At 31.1% G+C, this 12,297-nt stretch overlaps 1 protein-coding gene across 6 annotated transcripts in view; it reads left to right on the top strand.

The window, feature by feature from the left end:
• The window catches only part of UBR3 (ubiquitin protein ligase E3 component n-recognin 3 (putative)), a 187,104-nt gene that overhangs the window by 87,262 nt on the left and 87,545 nt on the right, over positions 1–12,297 (top strand). For all 6 annotated transcript variants that reach the window (XM_025039283.1, XM_025039285.1, XM_025039286.1 and 3 more), the window contains exons 20-22: positions 6,925–7,066; positions 10,388–10,492; positions 11,499–11,672. In XM_025039283.1, the coding sequence (XP_024895051.1) occupies positions 6,925–7,066; positions 10,388–10,492; positions 11,499–11,672 (421 nt within the window). The remainder of the gene's footprint in view (positions 1–6,924; positions 7,067–10,387; positions 10,493–11,498; positions 11,673–12,297) is intronic.

Consider the following 12,297-nt stretch of genomic DNA (forward strand, 5'->3'; position numbering starts at 1 on the left):
CTTTTATTTGCTGTATATTTGACTGTTAATTGACTATTTTAGTTCTTATTAAGGCATAACTAGGAAATAACCCTAAACTGTAGGATTTACTATTACTTGGCTATTGGTCACTTTCATTTTCTTTTAATTTTAAAGGTACAAAAAGGGTTAAACTGTGATTTTACTGAATCTGGTGTTTTATTTGCAAGAAGACAGTGGAAAGTCTTCAAAAGACTAGTGAAAAATGATCAGATAAATTAAAACTATTATGTACTCAGAACTAGCTTGGTGCTAGGTACTTTGTAGGCAATCAGTTATTGCTAAATGAGTGAAAAGTAAATTTCTTTAAATTTTTGTGCTGAGAGTTTAAGTGAAAATAGGTCATTTGCGTTATATGATATTTAGATGTTTAGAATCTTAGGATCTTATTGCTGGGAAAGGCCTTCAATATTTATCTAGATTCTATAAAATTATCTCGGGGCCATCACTGGAAGAGTGGGTTGGACAACAGCAAGAGGAGGCCTAAGCGAATGCAGGTGGCTCATCTTGCTGCCATCCCTTCCTCCCAGTACCCCTTAATGAATCGGTCAGCTTTTAAAAGGAAAACAAAAACAAAACAACAAAACAAAACAAAACAGCAGTTGGAAAACCATCCATTTAATTCAATGTTTTATTTTACATATGAGGACATTGTGGTCTACAGAAGTTCAGTGAGATATGTTTGTTAAGGACAGTGTTGGAACTATTGTCAAGGCTATTTCCAAAACACAAATGTGATTTTTATACAATGGCTGTTTTAAATTCAGCTGGAAAGTAAAAATTTTAAAACTATAATTTCTGATATTTTGTTGCATCCCATCTTCCATCTTGAAGGTTAATGGCTGCTGGCCCATGTTTGAAAGTATGATGTATGAGTGTATATATATCAGTTTGTCTAAAACTAGTCAATAATTAGGTGTCGGTTTGAGACACTTAAAAATTTTTTTGCTGTCATGTAGCTTTTCATTTGCATTATTCCATTAATGCTTTTGAAAAGAGCAGTCAAAATGATGTATTACCTGCTGCCTTGAACAAATATATAACCTTTTTTTGGAACACTTTATTAACTTATGTGCTGCATGTTTAGGGGGTAGTGCTTAAAGCAAACAAAGAAACAATAAAATCTAAAAATTGCTTTTCTATATACCAAATAAAATAGAATAGTTGAAATACTTTATCATAAACTATTGGGATTGCTTTGAAAATTATGTTTGTATGTAGCTACTATAGTGTTATATAGAATCTTTTTAAATGCAAACTTAATTCTAGATAACTCATTTCTCTGAGTATATATTAATATTATAATATATAAATTTTTTTCTTTTAAAGATTTTTTCCCCTTCACCTACATAATGTCTGTTTCCTCTGTGTTGAGTTATCTATTGTTTGTCTCTAGCTTCCGTGTTAGTGGGATCCTTTGGATATCTGATAATTCTTGTGATAAAGAGCTCTCAGTGCCTTGGTGGAACTTGTCTATTCTGAGCTTAATGGAGGGTGATTTGGACAAGCAGGTTCACTGAGAAGCCCTCATGTTAGTCTCTTTAGAACTTTTTTTTGGTCTGGTGAGATTCCTTAGAGAAATATATTCAAATATTGTTCAGAAGGCAATGAATTCTCCAGCCAGAATTCTGTTAGAGTGGGGAAGGAGTTTTCATCCAATCTTCATTTTAGCTTCCTATCTCCCCACCTCCAGTTTTTGAGGTGCCAGATGCTGCCAGTTTCTAAGCTTTTTGAGGATTCTGCAGTGTAATTTGGATTGATTCTCAGCTTTCCCTATTGCTTTCTTGTGTTTGGCTGTCTTAGGTTTACTAGATGAGTTATCACATTTGATTTCTAATTAACACATTCGCTTTCCGTGTTTTTTTCTTTTCTGATTTTCCCTACCTTTGTGATTTTCATCCTTTAAAAAAAATACCATTACTGTAGTTTTATTGGAGTTTTGGGTAAAAGTAAAATTAAATATTTATGTTCATTCTGTCATTTTAACTTTAAGTGCTAAATGTATAACTTATTTAGTTTGCATGCTCTAGATTACTAGTTGAGGTTGGGTTTTTAACAATCTATTTCCCTTCATGTTTCTTATTGTGAGAAATGTGTATGGATTATTTTGTTGATTTTTCTATTAGATTGTATAAAGTTTACTAGTTCTACAGTTTTACTTTTTATATTTTATATAAAAAGTAGTGATTTATTTTCTTTTTCCCTACGGAAACCCTTTTGCTCCAGGACCGTTTATTGAATGATGCATCCATTTCTCAATGATCTGTAATGCTAATTACATCATATACAATTGATCCTCATCATTTGCAAAGTCTGTATTTGTGAATTTGGCTACTTGCTAAAATTTATCTTTAAACCCCAAATTAATTAATACCTGTCGTACTTTCTTGGTTATTCGAGATATATGTGGTCATGCAGAGTGCACCTAGATGAGGTCAAAGCAAAGCTCTGCCCTCTTGTTTCATCTCTTACACTGTAATGGTCCTTTTTGTGGTCTATTCAGTGCCATGTTTTTCCATTTTAGCCCTATTTGTTGGAGATTTTGCTGTTTAAAATTGTCCCCAAATGTAGTACTGAAGTGCTGTCTAGTGTTTCTAAAGGCAGAAAGACTTTGATGTGCCATGTTGAGAAAATTCATTGTTAGATATGCTTTGTTCAGGCATGAGTTATAATGCTATTGGCTGTGAGTTCAGTGATAATGAATCAATAATATGATATATCCAGAAAAAGGTGGAGGAAATTCACTAATCTGTACATGAAGCCATTTCAAAAAGTGCTTAAGTAACATCTGTAGTGTGTGATGAAGCCATGAGAAAGCTGAAAAACTAAATCTAGACTCATGAGCTGATGACTGATAAAAAAGTGTAGTGTGTAGCATTGTGTTGAGGCTGAAAGCCAAAGAAATTTATTGTCATGTTTACCCAAGGTCAGGAAAATGTTAAACCCTTCTTGGCTGGTGCTGGCTGGCTTGCATGTTTCAAAAGGTAATGTGTGAAAAATGTTAAACTTGTAGGCAGGGTAGGTTCTGCAGATCAGGAGGTGGCAGAACTTGCTAAGAGTTATTCAGGAAGTGGATAATATGGAAGAGCAGATTTCCAATTCAGTGTGGATGAGACTGCCTTGTTTTATAGACATTTTCAAAGAAACTTATATAATGCAATGGCATTTAGATAGACAAAAAACGTGACCCCAGACATGCAGGAACCTAACTCTGTGTTTCCCTTAGGAACAATAATTCAGTGTTTGTGATGACTTTATAGAACATAGCTACTATGAATAAAGACAATTGATTATCTTTCTATCAATCAATCATCTATCTATAGGTCTATTTCTCTTCTGTTCATTCTATAAACTAATACTATACTGTCTTAAATACTGAGTCTCTTTCCTTTCTCCTCTTCCTTCTCCTCTTCTTCTTCTTCCTTTTCCTACACCTCCTTCTCTCTTCTATTTATAATAGTTATTCTTGGCCTTTTGCTTTCGTGACCACATCAGATTTAACAATAAAACCTGTTGGATTTGATTGAAATTGTACTGAATTCATAGATTAATTTGGTAGAAATGCCATCTTAACAGTAATGCATTTTTCTATCCATGAACATGGCATGTATCTCCATTTATTTAGTTCATCTTTAATTTTTTTCAATAAAATTTTATAAATTTTTTCCATAAAGGTTTTGGATATCTTTTGTTAGTTTTATTCAAAGTTATCTTATAATTTTTGTAGATATTGTGTGTGATATATTTCCTGAAATTACAGTTTTGTCTTTGTTTTAGCGACTAGGAATGCAGTTGATTGTTGTTGTTCATCTTAATGTTCAGCCTGATTCTTATTAGTTCCATTAATTTATAGATTTCTTAAAACTTTCTATGTGGACAGTTAAATTATCTGGGAATAATGATCATTTTATTTCTTTGTGTATACACACAAGCACATTCTTGTCTTTGCTGGCTAGGGTCTCTAGTATAGTACTAAATAATAGCAGTGATGAAAAGCATTCTTGTCTTTTTCCTAATGTTTTTCATGCTTCACCGTTAGATATAATGTTTGTTTTAGTGTTTTTGTAGTTACCCTTTATCAGGTTGAGGAAGTTCTTTTTTATTGTATGCTTACCAGGAATTTTTATTATGAAGGTTTTTATAATTTTATCGAGTGCTTTTCCTACATCTGTGTAGGTGATGGTCTACAATCTAAATATTCTTGCATAATTGAGAAAAACCAAATCTTGTCATGATATACTCTTTTTTTAAAAAAAATAAAATATGGCTTCATATGGTTTACTTGTTTTTAAAGAATTTTTTCCATTATACTTATAAGAGTGATAGTCTTATGATTTAAAAAATAATAGTGTCCGTGTATTGGTAACAAGGTTATATTAACATTATAGAATTATCTGTGTATTTTTACCCTTTTGCTGGTCTCTTAAATTTGTCAGAGATTGAGATTATCTGTTTCTTGAGTGTATTTTTTAAATAATGGCTTTATTTAGATACAATTCACACACAGTTCACCCATTTAAGTGTACAATACAATCAACGGTTTTTAGTATGTTTACAGAGTTATGCCACTATCACCATAAGAAATTTTAGAACGTATTCATCACTCTAAAAAGAAACCCTCTATGTATTCCTATTTCCCCAGCCCCCACACCCATCCTAGGCAACCACTAATCTACAGTCTGTTTCTGTAGATTTGCTTGTTTTTTGGACATTTGGGATCAAATGTGGTCTTTAACTGGCTTCTTTCACTTAGCATGTTTTGAAGGTTTATCCATATTGTAGCAGTATCAGTACTTCATTTCTTTTTATTGCCAAATGATGTTCCATTTGTAGGTATAGTTCACTTTTATGTATCCATTTATCAACTAATGGTTATTTGGGTTCTTTCCAGTTTGTGGAGCCAGTGCAAATAATACTACCATAAATGTTTGTTTTCTCTCTCTCTCTCTCTCTCTCTCTCTCTCTCTCTTCCTTCCTTCCTAATTAATTAAGTTTTTAACGCATTCTGTAGGTTATCTTTTCACTTTTTGGGAAGTGTCTTTGTAACACAAAAATTTTTAATTTTGAAGAAGTCCAGTTTGTCTGTTTTTTTTGTTTTTTGTTGTTTGTGCTTTTGGTGTCATATCTGTTGCTTAACCAAGGTCAGAAAGACTTATGCCTGTTTCCCTCAAGAACGTTATAGTTTTAGCTCTTACACTTAAGTCTTTGATTCCTTTTGAGTTGATTTTTACATATGGTATGAGGTAGTGGTCTAACTTTATTATTACTATTGAAGTTTTTATAGAACTTGCCTATTCAACAACTTGGGCCCCATTTTTTATTTTTTTGTTGTTAATTTAAAATTACTGACTTACTTTCTTTAAAGTCCTGCTTAGGATTTTTATGTATTCTTGAGAGGAATTGTCAAGTTATATTTCCCTTAAATCTTTTTTCTTTAGTATATAATTAATAATTTAAAAATTCTATCTGCTTTTTTATTCCTATTATTTATTTGTATTTGCTGTTTTTGTTCTTAGTCTTATCAGAGGACTGCCAGTTTTACTTTTTTTTTAAAAAATAAACTTTTGATTTTGTCATTTCTTTTTCCCCACTTGTTTTCTATTTCATTATATTTTCCTTTATTATTTGTTATTTTTTAACTTAGTTTGGATTTTTTTCTTTTATCTTGGATGCTTAGTTTTTGGTTTTTTAAAAAACATGCATTTAAGGCTGTGCATTTCCTTCTAAGTACTGTTTTACTTGTATCTTACAATTTTTTTCTAGATAGTTTATGTTCTAAATGTTTAAAATTTTCTGTTATGATTATAGTGATCTCTGAATTACTAAGAACATAGTGTTTTCAAATGTCTACATGTCTGGAGTTTTGAGTTATCATTGAGTTGATTTCTAGTGTTATTTGCTTTGTGACACATAGTTGTGGTCCTTATATTGGTTCTTTTGGTATTGTTCAGATTTACTTTGCATCTTATTATTTCATCAATTTTTATAAATGTTCTAAATGCACTTATAATTATGTGTATTCTCTAATTATTGGATGTCTTTATTTGTCTTTGGTTCAAGCTTGTTAATTGCATGGTTAAGAATCTTCAAAATTTTTACCAATTTCTTTTTCTTGGATTTTCTATTAGACAGAAAGACGTTAATATCCTCTATTAGTGAATGTGTATTTGTCAGTTTCTCTGTGTAATTCTCTCAGATTTTTGTGTTTTCAGTCTACTGTTATTATATACACGTTCATAATTATTATCTTCCTCGAGAGCTTTTTGTTTTTCCATCACAGAAGAGACAGACAAACTTCCTTATTTCTCCTTGTGAGTTATCCTTTCATTGAGGTTAAAGCTTTCAAAGGTCTCAGCTTTATGTGTAATCTCAGGTCCGTCTCCGAGCTCAGTGCCTTGAGGAATGTCTGCTTAAGTACTTTAAAACCATTGGCAAACAGCGTTGGTGCATGTTAATTCTTTTTTTCCTGGTAACTTGATGAACTTCACTTTCTTATTTTGAGTTCAAATATGCATTCAAAAGGTTATATTTAATATTTTATTCAGCTTTCCCAGCTGTAGTGGGAGAATTTTTAGATTATCTATTTTGTTTAATTGTTGCAACTGGAAATTTCTTTGTTTAGTTCTTTATTTTGTATTCTTTCTGTTTGTTTTCCTTTGTTAATGTTTTCCTATTTATATTTCTTTCTATTTCTCAGCTTTCTCTACTTATTTTTATTTAATTCAAAAGGAAATAGTAATGTTCATTGTGGAGAGAATAGATACCCGTTTACATTTTTGAGCAGTTTGATGAAAAATAATAATGCATAGAAGAATGTGATAAAAACTGAAGTCTATAAATCATTTTTTAAACTATAGTTTAATCCTGATTCTATCATCTAATTTTAGTTTTGTTTTATTTTTACAGTTTAAAACAGAGTGGAAAATTCCCTGGAAATCCTTGGCCTCCCTATAAGAAAAGGACACCACTCCATCCCAGCTATAAAGGTCTCATGAGACTTTTGCACTGTAAAACTTTACACATTGTGCTATTCACTCTGCTTTACAAGGTACAGTAGTAATTTGAATAGAGAAACTCAGACTAGAATTTACTTCCATAATTTTCAAATAAAAGTGCTAAATGATAATATTTACATAAAAGTACCATTTATAAAGCAAAGTGTATTTATACATTTAAGATGTATGAGGATATGTCATAATTACATATATGTGAATTCTAAGTTGAAATTATAGAATAGCTATATCATTCTTTGTAGGAAACTATTCATGTTATCCAGTTTCCAATAGGAATATTTACTTTTGGCTTCTGTAGAACAAGAAGTGAAATATTGTGAGAATATAGGAGGAATGGAATGAACAACAGGGACCAAATGACCACCAGAATCCACTAAAGTGACAAAACTAAAATGGCAGCATTTGGTGGCCAGCGACCCTGTGTTTAGTGTTGTTCTCTCCCTCTCCCTCGCCCTCGCCCATTCCCTCGCCCTCGCCCTCTCCCTCGCTCTCTCCTTTACCCTCTCCCTTTCATTTAACTCTGATCAGGAATGTGACATGGAGAGATTTGAATGGATTCCAAAGTAACAGCATTAACAATTTTCTTTTGTTAAATATCTTAGAAACTCAAAAGATGATACTTATACTTTCTTGTTACTAGAATTTATTTTATTCTTGGGTCTTCTCACACAGAACTGACATATTTGGCTAACATGAACTGTGTACTTAGAAATTGTATACATAATATTGTGGAGTGTGTGTGTGTGTGTGTGTGTGTGTTGGGGGTATGTATAAAACAAGCATGTATATATCTAATAGATGAAAGACAAAAGAACTATACTCATATAGATAAAATAACTCTAGACGCTTAAAAAGATTATAGACATAAAACAAAATTAGATGTAAATAAAACAACTGTTTTTTTCTTCCTAATTAGAATTTGAAAAATTAAAACTTAAATGCCATATAAAGAAAAGTAGGCATATTTTTCCTGAAAACTTCCAGTTAACTACATACACATTTTTTAATTACTTATGAAAATATACACTAAATTTAGTTAAGTAGATACTTTAGTTTTTTCCGTACTTTTTTCTGTGTAGTGAAATAATGCTTTTATATATCTGTATTCCCCTATTCTTTTCAACTTGACCAATTTTTCATTTTACTTGTAAAAGTTACTCCTGTTAAGATTTTAGACACGTGCCTCAAAAAGTATCTTGAATAGTTTATTTTCATTCATTTCCAGGAGGATTATTCAGCAAAATGATTCAAAATGTTCTGTTCTTCATTAAAAAAATAGAAATTTTTTTCTTCCTAGAAAGATATTTATATTTATACAAGTAACAGACATCCTTTGAATATTTACTTCATGCCAGATTTTGTTTCAAATGCTTTATATGTACTTATATATATTACTTTGTTTAATTCTAGCAAAAATCTTTATGAGTGAAAGTTCTGTTATTCTCATTTTTCAAATATGATCATTGAGCTTTTGAGGTTAAATAACTAGTTCAGATAGTGAAGCTGAGTACTGATCTAAGTAATGTCAATAATTCATTATTTAAAAATTAAAGAAGCCTACTGCAAATGATTTATGTTCTTTCAAATTACATTTTTCAACCTTTTCATTTGCTTAGTGTAAAAACTGTATTTTATCAGAAATATGAAGGCAGTGTTATTTGTTACAAGAATATTATGAACAAATTTTTGAAAGTTTGAACTTTATGGTAGTTTTTCTTATTTTAATAATAATAGAACTTCTCTGACTGACATTGTATTGGCAAGTCAGCTTTCTAAAAATCAATGTCAGTAAACCATTTTATCTCCTGACATGTTTAATGTTAAAAAACATTAATATAGAACATGTTAATAAAACTCCCCAGAAAAATCTTTTTTTTTTTTGGTACTATCTAATAAAATGATTTTTTTCCTTAGCTTTTAAGTTACTCATTTGAAGCTATAAGATGTAATGTCTCAGGATTTCAGGTCAAAATTTATTTGAATTTAGCTAGTAAGATTTTGTTTCTCAAGAGAAAGCAGTGTAGTAATGATAGGCAATCATTGGGAGTCTAAAAAGTGTTCTAGTGTTGCTTACTCTAGCTGGATGTGTGGCTGAGCCTTGGTTTCCACTCTGGAAAGTAGTGGCTTAGGAAGGATGACCTCTGTAGCCTCCCAGCCTTCAGCTCCCTCTTACTGCTGCTCTTGCTCCTCCTAGCATCTGTACCACCTACCCACTATTTGTTGAACCAATTGCTAGATACAGTACTAAGCAAATCACAGATATTAACTCATGTAACTTTCATAACAATTATAGACTATTATTCCAGTTTTAAAGATGAGAAAATTAAAGCCAGAATCAGTTGCTCAAGGGAAAATAGCTAGATATATACAGAATTTATATAAAAAATGCACTTTTTAAAAGGTTTTGAAAGTCTATGTTTCTCACCACTGTGCCACAAAAAGATGGGTGAAAAAGCCTTCTCAGTAGTCAAAATAATCATTAGAAAGTCAGTGAATTGAAAGTCTTTATTCTTTAGTCACAGTGGATTAGCTCTTAAGTGACTATCCAGTCCCTTCAGCCATTTGGGCAGTTTCTATTAGATTCGGCCTACACTGTCCTTTTTTTTCGCCTTCTGCAATCTTACCCACAGCTGACAATGCCACTCCCTGTAGAACCTCTTCTTCTTATTCCTTCCATTGTTTGGCCTGATGGTATTTTTATAATGAGGACAACATGATAACTCTCAGTCTATTCTGGTTAGTAGTTTGTTGCATTTTATTGAATGAGCGATTGGTGTAGGTTAGCCCTGAAATCCTCCATAAGATATGTACGACTCGTATTGTGTAATCCATCAGATTTATTGATGTTTTCTCAGAGAAGCGTCTCTGCTAACCATTTCTTTTTCCTTTCTAAACCACACACTGACATACACATTTACATAGCTGCGCAAAATACTCAGGCTCAGAACTTTAATTTTAGAGACAGATTTTGAGAACATTAATGTTCCATAAACATTTATTTGTCCTCCCAGTTATATGTCAGGTGCTACATCTGTGTGAATTAGCCTCTTTAACAAACTTATTTATCAGATAAATAATAATGACTTTAGTGAACTATTTGATGCATTAACCTTTAGGAAATTAGCAAACTCTTATTTCTAGATGTTGCTTAAAATATGTGATCTTGCAAGGGATCCTGTATTTTGGTTTTAGTTTATCTTTTCACCAAAATGTAGCTTTACTTACATATCTAATCATGCCATATATATGTACCTGCATATTTATGTTTATGTTATTTTTATCTGTAACATTAAAATGTTTTTGGATATTTAAATTTAAAAGAAGTAATTACAAGCCATTTTCCCCCCTTTTTAAAGATATTGATGGATCATCAAAATCTGTCAGAACACGTACTCTGCATGGTTTTATATCTGATTGAATTAGGACTTGAAAATTCAGCTGATGAGGAATCAGATGAAGAAGTAAGTAGTTTCTTATATTTTTAAATATTAAAGTTGTAACATGCCTTAATTAAAGGTAGTATGTCATCTTGAAATGTGTTTATAGATTCATCACATTCTTCTTACGAACTACCAGAAAAGGCCCTTTTTGATCTTTAAATACATATGTTCTTTTAGAGGTTTCACTGATACATTAAACTCTACATATGGAATTATTGAATTTCAAATTTGTAAATTCATAATATGTAGATCTAAGAAAAGTAGTTAATGAATTTTTGGTGTATGTAACATTAATTACTGGTAATAATCAATTGTTAGGACTTCAGTCTAGAAATTTTGATAATTTGATTAGGGATTATTTTTGAGTGGGAAATTTTTTTCTGTAAAGATTTTAAGTTTATGGAGTAAATATTGTTTTATGGGAGAATATTTAAAAGTACTTAATTATACAAGTTAATATGTTTCAGGACTCCATAAAAGAAATTGCTACTATGAATCGAGTTTACAAATATGATATCTCATCTCCCTCAAAAAAGACAAAATACAGCAAAATGTAACAGCAAGCAAAAACAAAAGACGAGGCAGTACTTTGTAGTCTAAATTGAATCAACATATATTCATTTTTAGATATTAAAGGATCATTAAGACCCTTAAAAAGTAGATCAGACTTGTTGATTTTTCATACTTTCTTCCATAATTAGTCCAAATTAGCATTATTTGGCTATATTATGAATTATTACTAATGAGTGATGGAAAATATTCTGTCCTGTCAAGTATTTCCGGATTGAAAAATATATTTTTTTGAGGAGAAATTTAGCTGACTTCGTTGAATTTGCATATTAGTACTGAGAGATTTATTCTTGTATTTTGTGTGTGAATTTGGATTTATCTGCATTTTATATGTGGATGAGACTATAGGCATTCAAGAATATGTTAGGCAGTGGATGATTATTTGGGCTTGTTACATCTCCATATTACCTTAGATCTGACTTGACAAAGGCTGATATTCATTATGTTTATGTTTTAGGCATTAGTATGTGGACCAGAACGTTGTCATGATAGTTGGTTTCCCGGCAGTAATTTGGTATCCAACATGAGACACTTTATAAACTATGTTAGAGTGAGAGTTCCAGAGACTGCTCCTGAAGTGAAGAGAGACTCACCTGCAAGTACCAGCTCTGATAGCTTGGGTTCTTTACAAGTAAGTGTAGAAGAGAGAAAGAGAAAAAGGAAAGGCTTTATGTTATGTTGGGATATGTTATTTATATCATCTCATGATATTCAGAAGAAAAATAAATGTGGTTGTAGATAACTTTAAATTGTCTTTTATTTGCTTTGCTATATCTAAGCAACTTCTGCCTTACCTTTCTTTTTCCTTTAATCTGCCAGAGTTCACGACGGCCTAAAGTTCTTCAAAGAGAGGTAGATGTATATGATACTTGTGTTAACTAGCAATATAGCTTTAACTGGAAATGGGGAAAAACATTGAAGTATTTGTGTGTGTATGTGTATGCTTAATTAATATGGTTAAATTTAAAAAAGCATTTCTTTAATGTGTTTGTGTGTTATATAGTGATTTAGGCTTAATTTTAAAGAAAATTCATATTACTGAACTTAAAAAAATAATACTGAGTATTTAATAGTGGGTTTTTCTTAGTAGTGTTAGAGATATTTTAGATGAATTATAAGCAGCACATTTGGATCTGTTTACATTTAGCATTGTTACTAACATCTTAAAAATAAATGTGTCCTAAATCAAAATAAATTTAATCTTTAATTGCTGGCAGCATGCCCATTTATAATTTTTTTTTTTTTTTTTTTTTTTT

Source organism: Pteropus alecto, unplaced genomic scaffold (assembly GCF_000325575.1).
Source record: "Pteropus alecto unplaced genomic scaffold, ASM32557v1 scaffold3, whole genome shotgun sequence".
In the NCBI taxonomy this organism is placed as follows: Eukaryota; Metazoa; Chordata; class Mammalia; order Chiroptera; family Pteropodidae; genus Pteropus; species Pteropus alecto.